General features: G+C 42.7%; 1 protein-coding gene across 1 annotated transcript; it reads left to right on the forward strand.

Moving 5' to 3' along the window:
- The first annotated feature begins 9,989 nt into the window (after positions 1-9,989).
- On the forward strand, positions 9,990-16,233 carry LOC110949643 (potassium voltage-gated channel subfamily A member 3). Its single transcript, XM_022191797.2, has 3 exons — positions 9,990-13,231; positions 15,129-15,203; positions 15,335-16,233. The coding sequence occupies exon 1, from the start codon at positions 10,383-10,385 to the stop codon at positions 11,976-11,978; it is 1,596 nt and encodes a 531-aa protein (XP_022047489.1). The 5' UTR covers positions 9,990-10,382; the 3' UTR covers positions 11,979-13,231; positions 15,129-15,203; positions 15,335-16,233.
- The last annotated feature ends 2,013 nt before the right edge of the window (positions 16,234-18,246 follow it).

An 18,246-nucleotide genomic window follows, 5' to 3' on the forward strand; every position in this document is an offset into this window, starting at 1 on the left:
TGAATGCATTCCTATGCTTCATTCAGAAGGTGCCGCCGGAAATGAGATAAGTTTACTATTGTTTTACTTTTCAAACTTTGATGTACACTTCAGTCATGAGAACAAATGCTACTATCTAACCCAAGGCTTCTTCTATGAGTGCAGCTAGATGTGACTGCAGAGAAGCAGGAGACACATCTCAGACTTTCATTGGTGATACTGACTCAAACAGTGATGCACTTTCCAAGCTGGAAAAATCATCTCTCTGAATCCTACCAAGTTATTTTCTTATTGCAGAAAACAGGACCATTTCCGCCTTGCGAGCACCTGCCAGCAGGAGGGAGTCCTTGCTGCTTTCTATTTCAAGACCCAGTGGGTATAATCCTTGCAGGTTTTCAGGGCAAAAACTGCAGGATTCAAGATATGGAGAGCTGAGGTTCAAAATTTTACCAAGCAACAAATGAGTTATTTTTGTTGTTGTTGTTTTTCTGTAGGAAACATTAAGCATAAAGATGATATCAACAGGGAAGAATTGGCAGACCTGATTGTGTAGTAGAGGATAAGCAGAACAGCCTGTCAACCAAATTCAAACAAATATGATTTGTAACAGTACAGATTACAATCATTTTAACATCTTTTGAATCACTGTGAATGCATGAATTGTACATTTTAATTGCCCAAATGGGCCAGAGAGATTATATTAGCGACCAAATACTACAGGCTGACATAAAAGGTTTTTATTCTGGCGGCCCAATGGTTAAGTCTCTGGACTATTGATCAGAAGGTGGGTTCAAACCCTTGCCACTGTCGGGCCCTTGAGCAAGGCCCTTAACCCTTCCTGCTCCAGAGGTGCTGTGCTATAGCTGAACCTGCGCCCTGATCCCAGTTGGGATAAGCGAAAAGCATCGTTTCACAGTGCTGTAATGTATTTGTGACAAATAAAGGCAAGCGATTATTAAAAAATACCTCAGTTTAATTTTTTTTCAGTCAAAGTTTTCCTTCTCTTAACTTGTGGCCTTTCAGCTTGCTTGAAATTCAACATGGGCCCAGATACAAGAGGAAACACGTTTAATGAGTGAAGTAATGAATATCAGGTTTTTCACAGCTAGCAAAAATGCTTGCTTAGTGACTCATCATTTGCCTGTGTAGACACTTTTCAAAACTCACTCACTGATGGGAATAAAGTTAAAGTCAATGGTCAAACATGTTTTTAAGACCTGATAAGATTATGATCAACAACAAAAAAATCCTTCTCCAACTATTTAGATGACAGTGAATCCCGAGGGGACAAAGAACTAACTAGCTGTGTGAGTGATGTGTTCATGAAAGTAAATTATTATTTTTAAAAAAACTGCTGAGCTGGTATGGCAACAACGTTGTGCGACATCGCATTCACAACACTAAAACAACATTTACTTACTGAATTAGTTAAACACCCTCCACACACACTCACATGCATGCATATTTGGTGTGTGTGATAATTCAGGAGTTGATGATGGCAGTAAAAATAGATGACACAAGATTAATGTACAGTGGTGTCAAAAAGTCAAGGAGGTGAATATAAAAGCCAAAAAGTTCTTGTTTGTAGTGTTGCTATTGGCAAAGACAAGCTGACCCACTTAGCGAGGATGTACTGCCTGAGAAGGAACGTGCACAGAGGCCAGAGAGGCCACCAAGGAGCTCCAGCCATGGTGTGTGTCAGCTAATGACTTATTACCTCTGCCTCTGTGGAGTTCTGGCTCGCTTTGAAAAGGTATTCGACCTCTCATGACACCATCACTGAAGCACTCGCCCCACACACACACACACACACACACACACACACACACACACGCACGCACGCACACACACATCCTGGGGCTCAAAAAGCTTTCCTTTCCCGTCAAACACACAGTGGGAGAGAGTCATAGAAGAGAAATATGGAAATGGGGCTGATGGGCGCTTACAGTGGAAGCTTCCATAAAATTCTCCATTCAGCATTTATATTACAGTCTTTGTGTTTAGTAATTCGTATATGGAAGTCGTTATTGCACAAAAAAAGATTAGATATGAATGGAAAAATTCACGGCTTAGTCTGGCACAGTGGCGGCCCTGAATGTGGGGTTTTGTAGCCGTGCTGTTGATGTATGTCTATCTGTCAGCCTGCCTCTTTTGTCCAACAGCATGGAATGTGTTACAGAGATTCCTGAAGCCTTCGAAAAGAATTGTAATAACTTGGATGAGTCACGTTTGGTAAAAATTTAATTTGATTTAGGACCAGATACCTGCAGAATTAATGACATCCCCTTCAGCCTCAGCTGTACTTTGGCTTCAGGGCTAATCAGCAAAATAAAAATTTCAAGCTAACACACTAAAAAATGGTACCTATGATAAAATGAATCATGCCTTATTAACAACACTGTGTTACCCGTGCTATACTGAGCACTTTAGCAAGAATAGTCTTTAGCTTAAAGTACTACACAGCCATTGACATAAGCATTATTGAAACTGCTAGAGGCTGTTGAAGTAGTGAAGCAGTCCTCAGTGCTACATGCAATACATACAATTTTAACACTTTCACCTTTTATTTATTTTTACCAACCACTATTTTCACCTGCAACATCTGTGCATACTAAATTCTTTAGTCCAGCTGTACTTAATAGTGCATGATGCAGCTTCCCAGTATGGTTGCAGTGCATTCCATTTTCTGTCATCATCATGTAAAAATCACATGACACAATTTAAGGAAACTGTCAAAGTTCTGTTAGTATATTAGCTGCTGTGGTGAATCTAGCTTTCCGTAAGTGGAATGTAGACTCAGTGTTGCTCACCAAATGGTTTTGTGTTGCTCATTTCGCCAAGAAAATGAAGGTAGAGCATGTCCAAAATTGGATGCTTTTTTAAACTTTCTTTTACTCTGTCTGAAAACAGTGGATGTAGTGCTGTGTAAAATCTAGCGCCTTTACCATATAACCTGCTTGTCAGGACAATATCAACAACCATACTATTTTCAAGCAATGTTTAATGAAATGGTGTCAAAAATGGATTCACTGGAAGGACGAAGTTTAATCTGTAATGTGTAGGACACCTGGCTTTTGCGGATGCACAGTCAACAACCATGTAGACCAACTGGGGACACTGTGGCTTTCCAGAGCAGAGCTTTGGTGGAAATGGAGACAGGCAATAGGATAGCACATTGAGGAATAAGTCAAACAGAGGTAAACTGTAAACACAGATGGGCACAAAAGCGATCCAGTTGGAAAAATATCCCCTCCCCAATGACAGGAAATGCATAAACAACGACCTTGAAACAGCAAGACCATTCATCTATCCATTATCTATACACCTCCTAATCCTCATTAGGGTCATGGGGGGCTAGCTGACTCAGGGCGGAGGCAGTAGACACCCTGCACAAGACTACACATATAGAGACAAACAACACACTCACATTCACAGCTACAGACAATTTAGAATCACCAATTAACCTCAGCATGTCTTTGGAAACATGTAAACTCCGTGCAGAAAGATCCCAGGCCCAGGCCGAGACGTGAACCGGGGATCTTCTAGATGCAAGGCAACGATGCTAACCACCAACCACCTGTGCAGCCAAGTACAAACATTCAATATGGTTATAATAATAAAGGTAACTGATCTGGCTTTGTCAAATAGATATGCATAAGAACATAAATTCAAACAACAGATTGCAGGAAGGTATTATACAGGGGAACTGTTCTGCCTTTCTACCTGTAGAAAATGAAGACATGTAGACATACAGCAGAGATAAAAGAATGTTCTTTGTCTCCAAATAGACGAATAAAATGCTAAAAGTTGGACAGATGACAGATAACATTTTGAGGTCAAAAAACTGAAGAGCAGGCTTGAAAGTCATGTCAGATGTGCGAAATGAAAGCGTGTGCAATGTCAACCTGTAGAGGAGGAGGGAGGTGGGGGCAAAGAGAGGATGGGAATGTGATGAGGCTCTCACATTTCTTCGTTTCAAATCCCGAGACTCTTTACCAATACTGTCGTCATGGGAAGGAAGTCGCACACTGGTTTCTATTTTATGGATTAACACATGAAGTAATTGTCATGTAATGCAATTATTCCGCGGCTGCTCTCGTGCTTGTACGTTTTATTCATTCTGATGCTAGAGTCTAAGAAAAATTTGGTTTCTTAGCAGGGTCTAACTAGGGCAGAAGACAAAGACAAACAGTCTAATTAATAGATAATTACAAGGCTTTATAATTCATCAAAGTCCTGCGTGGTCTCCAGAGCTTCAATATGGATAACGCATTAGAGTCCTCAGCTCCATCAGCCTCGGCCTTCCAGGATTTTCCACTGCAAATGAAAAGTTTTTTTTCCCCTGTTTCTGTCCTCATTCTGTGTCTAAATGGAACTGATGGTTGGTGTGTGAAGCAGGGAAGCCCCTCTCTCTCGCTGTTGCAGCTGATATTCTCTGCTGGGAGTGAATCTATTATGCATACATATCGCCTGCCGCTACATCTTCATATTTATGACACTCCAGTCATGCTGGAACTCTGCGAGAAACACCAACCGGATTTAATTCAGACAGAAAAGCAGATGCCTTCAAGTGGCAAAGTCAGTCTACACAGAGCGAGAAAGCACAGCCACGCAAAGTCTGGTCCCCGTTGGTAGATGTGTTTTCTTCTGCGTCTGTGTGACCATGTGTCAATCAGAACACAGAGATGATCATCAGGTCCAAGCAATGCCAAATTGCCACAAACAGCAGAGCTTCTGCCGTGCTCCTCCCTCCCCCCCTCACCCTTTTCTCCCACATCTCTCTCTTGGTTGCTGGGGTTACAGCAGGACCTGATGCAGCTCCTGCCCGGTCAGTCTTTGTTTTACAAGATGGGCCCTGATCCTCCGTCCCTCTCTGTCCTGTGCAGCTGCAGCCCCACACCGATATCTATAGTTATGCTAATACCAGCAGTTAATTAATTAGTCCACACACAGGTGCTTTGTCCATATGGGCCTTCTCTTCATTTGTAAATATTTAGTGTACAGCACCCCTGTGTGCCTCTACTGTTTATGTGCCTGCGGATGAGGAGGAGGATATGGGATTGGTGAGGACGCGCCGGTGGCTGAGTAACAGGAAGACAATGCTTGTAAAAGTAGAGGGCTCACAATCTGCTTCTAATTAATTATATACATTGCTGGTGGAATTATTGAGTTACATCAGGGGTAATAACAAAAGGCATGTGGATATGGCTGCAACTGCATCCCAGAATAGCACGTCATTGAATTAAGTTGGCCGTAATTAAGAATAGTGCCATGCAAATGTTTATCTCTGATTCAAGATAAGAAGAAACGAAATAAAAACTGCTGCAGAAATGCTAAAAAGATTAGTTCCTCGTATATTTTGTATGCAAATCCTGCATAGCATGACTCTGTCATTGATACTAGTTCTCCAGACTCTGCCTAAGGCCTTTCCTGGGGATTATAAACAGAAAGCAACTTAAAATGTCTCCTTTGCTCAAATGAGATGTGAGCAAACAGTTCTAGTAGGATGTCTCCACAACATCCCCAAACAACCTCGAAGCATAGGAATAATGATAACAACAAAGAAGCATGAACTGGTCCAGTTTAAAGAGGAATCCCCGTTTGAGGTGACTGGTTGTAAACAGATGCTGGGACAGTGATTTTGCTTACAAGGAAAGAAAAAAAAAAAGACCAACAGTGTGCAGAATAAATGTTCCATTCCAGCAAGAGTAATTAGACTAAAGGTAACAATACCTGAGGACATGGTTGGAGAAAACTAATCCATGTATAGTCTACTTGTGAGGTCAGAGACTGCAACCACTCATAAATGTTAACCAGTAGAATTGTGAACAGGTTGCCAAAACTCCTATTTTGCTTTTCGTTAGGATATTAACTTTACCATTTTTTTCCCAGGAGCTGCATATGTGTGTCTGTGAAAGGAGGCTGCAGAAGATCCAAACCAGCCCAATTTTTCAAGTGTAACCAGATGTCCACAACCTCAGCCAAAGGAGCTGATCTCCCTATAAAATGACCCACTTCCCCCTCCTCACATGCTCTTTGGGCCTGTTTCAATGTCTTTCAGTCAGCCGCATTCCAGTTCGAAAGTATTCAAGTGCAAGGTAGCCTAATTTCGTAGGTTAATAAGGGAGTTGGGGTGGTCCTATATTTAACACGGAGAGTGGAAACCACATTAGAAGGCCCTTTGGCTGTCCCTGAGCTTTTTCCCTCTGGACTGACTGGCCCTTTTTTATACAAGACAGCTTCAATGTGGCCTGAATAAGAAAACAGGGTCTATACTGAATCTGTCAGAGTCACAACACTTACAGTCACTGTCAGGAATTTGACATTTATCATGCATCAGAGTGGGGATCTTTCACTGCAATCATTTTCTTAATTTCACTTCTCTCGCCTTGTATTGCTTCTATTAAAGTGCTCATTATTTTTTGCATTTAGAGGGCTGTGCTTCCAGTACAGGGTTGAAAAACCTCACTTCTGCTGTCAGACTTTTAATTTAAGTGAGAATAGTTTGGTTATGATGCAAAAATGCAAGCATTAATGCAGCCATAATCTCACTGAAGTAAAAGTGTAAAAATACATTCAAAGGCATGCACTTAAAGTATTAAATAGAGTATAGCTATTTTTACTTCTGAAAATCTAGTTGAGGATCTGTTTGGTAGCATAATCTGTAGCAGTGCATGATATTTTCCACATTAATAAAGTGTTTTGTTTGAAAAACGTAATCTGGAAAGTAAGTAGTGTCTAAGTATAAATAAGAAGAATAACAACATGATGTAAGAGTGAAATACACAACACCCCTGTCACTGGTTGTTTACAGGAATAAGACATTTCAATGTGTATTATGAGCAACGGGTTTAGATATTTAAATACTTTGAGGGTCAGTTACTGGAAATATTACATTTTTTGGGTTGCTAAGTTTTTAACAAACTTTCATTCTTCCACTCTCTCTGAGGACTCATTTCTCCTTTGCCTCAAATGGATGGTCTACAATATTTGTTTGTCATGTTACGCATCTGATTAAATGTAGGCTAAGACTGCTGGGGAAAAAAGCAATGGAAATGCATGTAAATAAATGTTATCCCAAAAATGCAGTGCACTAAAGTACAAGTTTCTGTGTGCTGAGCTTGTGAATGTGGATTTTAATGTGTCAGAATGAGTGTTGCCACAGATTGCCCATGTTGATGAGAGACTTCTCAGATTTACCCAGCCATTCGCTGCACATTTAATTTAATCTGGAGGAAGCAGATGTTCATGAACAGCAAACAGTCATCGCTCACAATTAGCTCGAGGTCTTTTTCCTCCCTCTGGTGTTTTGTTTCCATCCACTTGTTGATTTGTTGTTTGAGAGCATGTTCCACTGTGATGTACGGAGCATGAAGGTAAAACTACAGAGTGTAAACACTTCCAACTGTTTAAAGACATCAGAGGGGCAGACTTAAAGAGACACAGGAAATGTTTAATGATACTCTTTGTGTTTGGCGTTCTCTTTGTTGAGCAGATTCAGCTTAGAAACTAGTCAGCTTTCATGCTTTTATGCTTCCCTTTCGTTTTATTCTCAGCTCGCATGTGCACCACCACCCACCCACACCCACACACACTGGGATGTGTTTGGCGTTGGCAGTGATCGGCTTGAGGAACTTCCATTTTTACATGTATCCCTAAACACTGAGCAGCTCTTTAAAGAAGTGAGAACCAGCACAATGTGCTCAGCTTTGGGCAAAAAGTGGTTCAAAAATTGAGACAGTGTTTTAATTATTAGGATAGAGAAAGATCTTCTCCAATCCCCAGCCTTTGCTTACACACCTCTGACCTGACTCTGAGTAAACAAGAAAGCTGGCTGTATGGTAAATCAACATCATTTTCATCTTTTGAATTTCTGCTTTGTCTTTGTTCAAAAGTGAATAGTGTAAAAACAAGATTAAGTGTGAGCTCTTATTTTATCATTTATTACCTTGTTCATTTTATGTTCATGCATCTTCATTGTTGGGGAAGGTTGTCATGGTAATAAAATGACTTTCATGTAGCTCAGCATGTTTATGCAAAGTTTGCCTGAGAGGTCAAAAGGCACTTTAGAAAATACATTTACACACCCTAAAAGGTTTTTTTGTCTTAGGAAATGGGGACTTTTTCTCTTTGTTATAAAGAAAAAACACAGGGTTAAACTTACAATGTTTAATGTCAAATAAAACCTAATTCCTGACTGTCTGTTCACTATAAAAGCTGCTACATTTGTATTTCTCCGTTGAGAATCTGGATGAGCTGTTATTTTCCATATTATATGCAATAGTAAATCTGCCAAAAACCCTGCAAAGTGTTTTGACTAAGCTCAACACTTACAGCAATTTTCCACGACAACAGTAAAAAAAAAAAAAAAAAAAAAAAGTATATTCTGACAAGCACAGAACAATGAAGGCCAGAAAATGGTTTTGAAACTTTTGCAGCAGGGGGATTATTTTAGTTATGGCATATTTAGTAACCCAAAACCCTCACGCATCGTTGGAATTTCAGACCCCTCAAAAAATATCATGACAGCAAACAAGGGAGGACAGAAATAGAGAAAAACATGCAACAAGTTTCTCCAGCTGGATTGGGTTATGGGACAATCAGGGTTGGTTAAGGTTGGCACATTAACCCCTGGGTCAATCGTGCTCCCAAACATAAAAATAGAATTGAGTTATTGCTAATAAATTAAGCCAGAAAGGCATCTTTCTTTCCCTACTCTTCAGCTTTAATGAAAAGAAACTGTCAGAAAGCAGCTACACTGTTTTTTTAGTCAAATAGCAACAGGCTTCAGATGGCAACAAGTGGCTATAGAAGCTTTCTCATATGTCTGTGTCACCAGGTGTTAGCATAGTGACTGTATTATTGTAAGCCTATTCAGGGTCACTTAACCAGAGGAGGCGTTTCTGCCAGCAATTGAATTCCACCTCAGAAATATTTATGAAGAAAATGTATATAAAAATCTTGACAAATGGTCAAGTTTGAGCCATTTCAGCACCTCGGACAGCAACCCTTCAAGAGGCGTCACTTCAGAAGATTCCTGCAACTAATGTCACTGGACAGTAAGATTTAGCCACTGAGCTCATGGAAGAATAAGAGCAGACAACTGGAGCAGTAACTGGGGAAGAAAAGATTCTGCGTTTAATGCATTAACTAAAAAAATAATTCTAGCAATCTGCAATACAATATCTGCTCATGCGGTATCATTGTCACACTTGGTATAATACTACTACAATCAAATACTTGCCATTTTCTTGCTTTTTCATGCATTATGATGATCAGATGTGAGGTCACTTGTCGGCTCCAAATGTGCTGAATTCTATGGCTGAATATCTTAACATTCAAGACGTAAAGTAGGCTGAACATGACTGGTGAGCACAGTGGGGCTGATAATCTGTCAGGGTAAAAACTGGTCACGTTTCAGATGAGAAAGGGAGGATTACTCTCTCAGTCTTTTTGTGTGATTATATCTGATCAAATCTGTCAGAGGGTTGACGCTGCTGCTGCATAGTTGCCCTTTTGACATTCACCATATTAACCCTTGTGAAGTCAGGATGCCAATGACAGGAGTGTGTGGGGGTGTCTCTTGATGCTGTCATCATTAGTATTTCTTCACTCTTTTTTAAAAATGTGTGTATACCATATAGTTCTTTTTCATGCTTCTATGACTGAACCACATATTTCTTTCTCTCACTTCGACCTGTCTGATCTTCCTCCTCTCTTTGCTCTTTCCCCTCCCCTCCCTGTTTGCTCCTCTTCACTTGAACATGTACCACTTGGCCACTTTGGGACGCAGACGTCAATTAGACTCCAGATTTCAGATGAGAAGTCAAACGGTAACCCTCATTTCTTTGTGCGTAATTTTAAATAGATAAGGGATGAGGTGCATTCTTCCATCTCCGAATGCTTTTAATTTTACAATGGCACGCCCAGTTGTTGAATGAACAAAAGATGTCACCAAAGGACACGCGTATTGGTGGCGCATCTATTAAGAAATAATGAAGAGAATATGCCCTGTCTGTGCGCAATGACCTTGTTTTAAAAGGAGACTGTTTGGGCTCGGAAAGTAAGTGTGTGCGCGTGTCTACAAGACAGGGAGAGGGGCAGAAGGAGGCGGGCACGCCCAGCCGATGGTGTTGAATGACGCCCGTCTGTTGCTTCTCCGGTACATCGGTGTGTCCTGCGATTGGCGGAGGACGGTGAAAGGTACCCAGCGCTGGTGCGCCGTGGGCGGGTGGAGGGCCTGTTTATAAACCCAGATCGTCCCCCCGTGGGCGGGAACAGCAACAGTAGGGAGTGAAAGTGAAGCAAAAGGAAGAGAGTGCGAGAGACGTGGAGGAGACGAGGCTGTGGCGGCGGCTGTGGTTGACCGGGGTACGCGGAGGGGGCGAGGCGGCCGCCCCTGTATGCGTCTTCAACCGCGCATGGACGACCACCTCAGCCTCCTACAATCACCCCCGCCGAGCGCAACCAAAACCCGGGGCGACAACCTGGTGAACCACGGATACACCGAGACAGAGGCCGACGTGATGACGGTCGTGGCGTGTGACAACATGCTGGAGGAGTCGGCGGCTCTCCCGGGCCACCACTCTCTGGACCGATACGAACCGGATCACGAATGCTGCGAGAGGGTGGTCATCAACATCTCAGGGTTACGCTTCGAGACGCAGCTCAAGACTCTGTCACAGTTCCCAGAGACGCTGCTTGGGGACCCCAAGAAGAGGATGAGGTACTTTGATCCTCTCAGGAACGAGTACTTTTTCGATCGGAACCGACCCAGCTTTGATGCCATTCTGTATTACTACCAGTCTGGCGGGCGCATCAGAAGACCCGTAAACGTGCCCATTGACATCTTCTCTGAGGAGATACGCTTCTATGAGCTGGGTGAGGAGGCTATGGAGAAGTTCAGGGAGGATGAGGGCTTCATAAAGGAGGAGGAGCGGCCGTTGCCAGAGAATGAATTTCAAAGACAGGTGTGGCTGCTTTTTGAATACCCAGAGAGCTCCGGTCCCGCCCGGGGAATAGCAATAGTGTCTGTCCTGGTCATTCTCATCTCCATTGTCATCTTCTGCTTAGAGACACTGCCGGAGTTTAGGGACGAGAACAGGGATCCAACCACCATCGCGCCTGGGATAAATGGCACACTCCCATATTTCATCAGCCCCTTTTCAGACCCGTTCTTTGTGGTGGAGACGTTGTGTATCATCTGGTTCTCCTTCGAGCTGCTGGTGCGCTTCTTCGCGTGCCCGAGCAAAGCCACGTTCTCCAAAAACATCATGAACATCATCGACATCGTGGCCATCATCCCTTATTTCATCACCCTGGGCACCGAGCTGGCAGAGAGGCAGGGGAACGGACAGCAGGCCATGTCATTAGCAATTCTGCGCGTAATTAGGCTCGTCCGGGTGTTTCGCATCTTCAAACTCTCGCGTCACTCCAAGGGGCTTCAGATTTTAGGACAGACTTTAAAAGCCAGCATGCGCGAACTGGGCCTGCTCATCTTCTTTTTGTTCATCGGTGTCATCCTCTTCTCCAGTGCTGTGTACTTTGCCGAGGCAGACGACCCAGATTCCGGTTTTAACAGCATCCCGGACGCATTCTGGTGGGCTGTTGTCACCATGACTACAGTGGGCTACGGGGACATGCATCCCGTGACGATCGGGGGGAAGATTGTGGGGTCTCTGTGCGCAATCGCCGGTGTGCTGACCATCGCCCTGCCCGTGCCTGTCATCGTCTCCAATTTCAACTACTTCTACCACCGAGAGACGGAGGGCGAGGAGCAGGCACAGTACCTGCACGTGGGCAGCTGTCAGCCTCTGGCGGACACGGAGGAGCTGAGGAAGACGCGCTCCTCTTCCTCACTCAGCAAGAGCGAGTACATGGTGATCGAGGAGCACGGCATAAACAGCGCGTTCAAGCAGCAGCCCAACTTCCCCACCACCGCCCAGAACAACTCGCAGAATTGCGTGAACATAAACAAAAAGATTTTCACCGACGTGTAGCCAGTTCGTTTTTAAGAGTCATGACCCTGAACGCAAGAAGCGGTGATGTGTCAACACGCAGCTGGTTCTGCCGTTGCGCACCAGCGTGTGGATGCAGCGGTGGATCAGATGAAGAAAGAAGGGAAAAAAGAAAGACAGAGAGGGAGAAGGAAAGAGAGCAAACCCTGTCTTTTTCAGAGAGGCTGCTTTGTGCTCCATTCAAAGAAATCAGGATTTATTTTTACTCATTTCAGTGATATGAAGTCATAATTCTGTATGGTTCCATTCGCGCTTGCATGGAGAGAAAGAGCTCCTTAAAGTATTAGGCCTACTATTCTTCTCTGAGTGAGGGGATTGACCTGTTGTGCGTCGTGCAATAGCCAGTATATTATCACAGCAGGTAGAAATAGAAGCTTTATAACTGTGAAAGATGAGTACAAGTGTATGCTACTTGAAGGACTCACATTGTATTAACATGCGTTATGAGTCGTGATCCGTCAGTCATAGCCTCTGTATAATATTCAGAATCATTTAAATATGTGTGTGTGTTCAAACACATGTAATGTCTGAAAAACACAGTTCAGCATATATTATCTCAATTAGACCGTTTTGTGCTATGCCTTTATCGTGCGTTAAAGTCTAGTTCAAATGCTATTGTCCTACAATTCCTCGATATGGACTGTCCTGGTGGGCTGTTTAATGCACACATGCCTGCCATGTAAACACAGGGGCCAGCCGACTGTCAGTGTCTCGCGATCGGTGCAACACAGAGCTCCATGGCGCACGCAAACAGCGATCAAAGATGGAGCGTCTTTCTCTTTGGATGCCTCAAATATAGCCCGCTGTGATGCAGTCTCCATGGCGACGGTCGTTTCCTCGGTAACCCCCAGTCACCGTTGCCATGGCACCCTTGTTTCCACAGTAACCTCCCAGATGGCTTGGAAGCTATATTGAAGATTCTCATCGAAAATATCTCGTCCCCAGTCTCTAATTTTGCGTGCGTAAAAGTCCAAACATGCCCGGCGCCCCTATAGCAAATCAGCAAGCTCAGCCGGCGACTTCAACATTGGCACGAACACAAATTGGAGCAAGGAGGTCTGCTTATTAATTGTCACAATGAACTCCCACCACTAAAAAGCCCCAGGCACAACTCAGAAAGAGGAGAGACAGCACGTGTGGAATTATGAATGGACTGGGAGCACATTGTCTGGCTGTCCTGAGTGCGCTACTGTGGGCGCTCAGCAGAGGCTGCTGTTCTCCCACAGACAAAACTGGTAAGTTCTGAGCACTGTCATGCCCTCTGCCTTCTTCTGAATGATCCTTTTGCCCTTAATCATGTTTTCACCGTTTGTAGATTTACACATTTTGCAGAACTGTCAATTCAGGGCAGGTTGGTTCAATCTGCAAAAATCTGACAAGTTTCCCTCCCAGGTTCAGGTCAAAACAGTTTGTTTCCATTATTGCATCTATTTACATTACAGCATATTGTAGGGAGGATGCAGCTCTTTGTTTATATTTTGACAATCTAATGATGACTAAAAAGGTGCAGGTATGCATATGCTACGACCTCCATCAACCTGAGTGTGTAGGGTTTCCTATTATGTATAATGGGCGTGATGCTCCTGCAGTGTACCCAGGTTATATTTCACCTTCAGCTGACTTTGTCAATGAAATGAATAGGAGCACCAACAGCATGCCCACCCAGCTTGTCTGAGTGCTGCTCTCTGGTGGCCATCCTTTCCTGCTTACAGAGCAGGTGGCTCATGCCTGCTTTGTTACCTCTGTCTCAACACTGACATCAGGGAGACACTAAGGTCAAATAACAATGAGGTATCAGACAGCAACGGCAAAGAAAAAAATAAATTTAAAAAAATTAGCAGATTTTTTGTCAGCGGTATAACTGAATGAATTCTGTATTCTAATACAAGTAGAATAATTGCTGTAGTAAATCACAATGCGTATGTTGACATTATTTGATTATATTCATGTATGCACTGGGTTGAAAAGCTATTTCAAAATGCTCTTGCTTTATTTGAATAGCACATTCCTGTCTATGAAACTGCTGCAGTGCTGTTTCCCCAGATTTATGTCAAGATTTATGTCCATTGTCCTCACTGGCTGTGGTTACTCTAACTGAAACAGACTGCAGACAGGAAGAGGAACAAATCAAAAGGCAGGATGTGGAATCTATCCCTGTTCTGAATCTATTCAGTGTGGCTGTATGTGTATTCGAACATGTGCTTGTGACCATATGTGAGCAGTATATGAACTAATAATATCTACAACCATCCAGTCAGGGCTGGGCGATAATTAGGGCAGTCTCATTCGGTGGCGTGCCCTAAAGGCACAGTGGGAGGTCTAACAGACCTTCATTGATTATTCCAATCCAGTTTGACCCCTGACCAGACCTTATATTTTTCCTGTGAATACACTCATATTGGTCATGAGTTAAACGGCCTGCACGTTTGTCAGGTCGCATAAAACCTCCAGTGATGAGAAACACTGGCCTATTGATCAGTAAGTGAGATATATTATGGAGGAGATGGGAGCTACTTGTTTATCATCTAACTAGATTGGTCAGTCTGGAAGCTATTCTCCCGGGCGCGGGCAGGATGGATTGTTCGAGGCAAAAACACAGACATCATGCACCACTGGTGCAATCATCTTTTCCATTCACATTCTGCCCCCCTTTGCTAATGTGAATCCTCACAGATCACTTGAGTTTTACATTTGTTTCTGTGGCATGCTAATTCCATCTCCTTAACCTCCGCTGCTCTCTTCTTTACGTTTGCCACACTGTAGATAATTGAGCTGATGCTCTTATGCAGGATAACTTGCAATAAGCCAGCGGTTAAGTGGCACAACAGCTTCACTAATAGACAGTTTAATAGGAAAGGCATCAGTGAGTGGGGATAGATTTGGAAATGTTCACTGTCTTGTTACAGTCTCTCTTGTCACAATGTTGCCTGTTCCTCTGCTCTCCTTCTGAACTGACAGTATTTACAGTTAGATTTCCGCATGACTGGTAATGAGACACCAGGGAGGAGAAGAGCAGCCTTGTTTTGTTGATAAGACCATTGAACTGTGTGATGGACATGCTGTGTCTCTTAACAATTCTGGGTTTTTTTTCTTGCCTCCCTTCTCCTCTCCTCCTTTTCCTCTTTTTCTTAGGTGCAAGTTGTTCCATTTTTCTTCTCAGACCTCCTGGAACCCCCAAACACCCCAAGTAGACTGCCTCCCATTTAGGTAAACAGGCTACATTTTATTAGTAGAGTAATGATGGCATGACCTTTAATTAAGATTAACACTAATTAATTTTCATTTCCAAGCTGTATAGATTAGCCATTAACCTGCTGTGGCCCTCTTTTCCCCTTTAGGGTCGCGGTGACTCTGGTCTTCCTGTTGGGCCAGATGGGCCAAAGTCAGAAATTGAGGCAGAAATCCTGCTGGATCAATTCTTCTTCCCATGCTCTCTTGCTCTCAACTGGTGCCCTCAAACCTGGACAAACAAGTGGTGCCTAGCAGTTCTCCCCGTCCAGTGGACCACAAAAATGCAACAAAATACAATTGCAACTGACTCAAAAGATATTCCTCATACAGTTTTGTAGCCGCAGTTGAATAACTGCTTTTGTTCTGGAGTTACACTGTGAATGGAGCCATCACAGGATCAAAACGATTCAGACAGCGACAGTATTCAGCTGGAACTCTGTTAAGAACTCTGGCATTTCTTCACACTGCTTTCTGTATGAAATTCAAAAAGGACAGTTCAGGAAACAGCCAGCATTCTTGCAAAGCACATTTCACATTCCTGGAATTTACAAGGATTTCTACATTCTGTGCTCATGTTTCTGGGAAGTGATATTCATCATGGACAAAAGCTGGTAAACAAGTGCAAGTCAAAAGTGGCAAAAACTGAGGCCATCCGTGATTTACTGATATGAAACTGTGATCCAAATCAAAGACTGTTAGCCATATGCCTTTGTAAGCTCTGTGTGCTGTATTGCTAATACGTGAAACACACATAATGTACGTGTGCTGGTTGCTGCTATTCCCTCGACGTATCCATGGAGAACAACACAAAGGCATTCACGTACACGCAAACAGACACACAAACATGCACATATATGTATACACACGCCTGTGGGTGGCTCTCTGCTGTCCCAGAGTGCTCTGGTGTTTTTGTGGGATGGTAGAATGTTGTCAGGGGAAGGCTGTGTATGCCAGTATTTGTTCTGTGTTATTCTGTGCCGTCTTAAACATGACCCATAAAAAGAGATTATGAGGTGTACTGTCTTTATTTGAGAGGAGCTGCAGTTTGTTTACACCTAATTATCAAGAGAATGGTAGTGATTTATGTCTGGAAGAATATCGAGGTCTAGTTTCAGATCTTTTTTTGCGTAGATACAGTATATTTCAGTTCTATGAAATATACTCTCTAGTTTTAATATAAAAAGAGACAATCATAAACCTCCTGTCTAAGAGCAGTGTTTGTCTCTCTTACTTCAATATCTTCAGTACAAGACGCTTGATGTACCAGCATAGAAGTCAGATTTTTTAAAAACATGCTATTACATTTTTGCAACTTAGAAATTCAATTGTGTGCACGGTAAACAATTCTTTCAAAGTCACTCATTTCCTGAGTTCATCTGGACATAAATGGCTATTAAATGCTCCTGACATACAGGAAATGCCACTGCTATGTATGCGTTCTTCAATTCACAGCTTCACACAGTGACTGTATTCTTGTCGTAAATAGCAGTCTCTGTCGCACAGCCATTTGAGTGCAGAAAAACACACTGCACAACAGAAGACAGATAAAGACACCCATTCTGTAACAGGATGACCAGGCCAGTCCCTTTATGAGGGAATACTGCAACTATAAACAGCAATGAAACAGAAGGAAAACACCAAAAAAAAGACAGTATTCTGTCTGACAGACATTAGAAGTTCAACATCACAAGCACCAGGGATTTATATGTAGTTTGGAAAAGAGATTCTAACATGGTATTCTATGAGAATATGTTCTCCTGTTGCTTGTTGCACATTTGGGTGCTCCCTGAACTGCACAGTTTAAGAGAACTCAATGGTGTCCGAGCACAGTGGAAAACTTCATATCATCTCTGTGCCGAAGAAGTAAATATTAACATTCTACCAGAGGTTTACAGCAATCATACTGTCACGCTGTGTATGAGCAAGTGTGCTTTATTGCTTTGGTAAGCTTGCCAGCTCACTAATAACTCTGCCATCTCTCCCGAATAATGTGTGGCCAAGAGTATCAAAGCACTCTTTTGCAACAGATATTGAAAAAGCAGGGCTTCCCGTGTTTACCAGTGCAACACAAACATGGATACAGCTCTCATGTAATATATTTGTGGCTGTTTGTCTGGTATTCTCTAATAAATCTGTTTAATATTGCATTTGAGTTCACTAAAATACCTATGATGTCATCAAAGCTCATCACGAGCCGCGGCACAACAGTAGGACATCTCCATAGTAACAAGGGAGGGTTGCTGCTGAGATGAAGAGAATGGCAGTTCCAGCAGTCTACAGGTTCACTGGAGAGATTAGAGTCATCTGTTGCAGCATTAATGCGTACACGGCTTGGCAGCGTGAGTCTGTGCGGTTATGAGCATTGTATACTGTATGTGTGTGTTGTATACTGTGTGAGTGTGTGTTTGTGTCTCTGGCAGAAGATCAGTGCATTGTCCAAAAGGCAGATTGTGTCTCATTATTAGACAACAAGTCTAAGTTGAGTTAACAAATTGCCAACACTATGAGCCAACATCAGATCGCAAATAAAATGAAACCATTACAAGACCAACAAAAGGGCGTTCCAACATCAAAGATGATGGAATCACTAAACCTGCAAACAACAAATTTTTTGGTCACCTGCAGGCAAAGGAGATTCATCGTCACTTTTTTAAATGAAATATAAACAGCTGTCTAACTACATATCAAGAAATCATAAATCAACATTACGATTAGACGTTGTCTTACTAGCCATCTGGCAATTGTAAACATAATTTTCACTCTCTTTTAGCTCCATTTTGGGTCTCGAGCATGAGGAGGATTTTATTTTTACTTGTTAAGAGATGTGTCTTATTTTTACAGAAGAGACGCTAGCTTATGATTATGCCAATACACACACACATACACAATTCCTACTGTGCTATTTTATTGAATTGTCCTGACCTAAACTTATGAAGAAAGGATTCAAGCAGCAGCCCCAGGCTCTGAAGGGTTGGAAACATGAAGGTTAACCGAAGTCATGAGAAAGAACAAGCAGCTT

Source organism: Acanthochromis polyacanthus, chromosome 6 (assembly GCF_021347895.1).
Source record: "Acanthochromis polyacanthus isolate Apoly-LR-REF ecotype Palm Island chromosome 6, KAUST_Apoly_ChrSc, whole genome shotgun sequence".
NCBI classification, from domain to species: Eukaryota; Metazoa; Chordata; class Actinopteri; family Pomacentridae; genus Acanthochromis; species Acanthochromis polyacanthus.

Excerpts from the sequence above, each read along its gene's own strand:
- LOC110949643 (XM_022191797.2), top strand. The coding sequence starts at position 10,383 with ATGCGTCTTCAACCGCGCATGGACGACCACCTCAGCCTCCTACAATCA.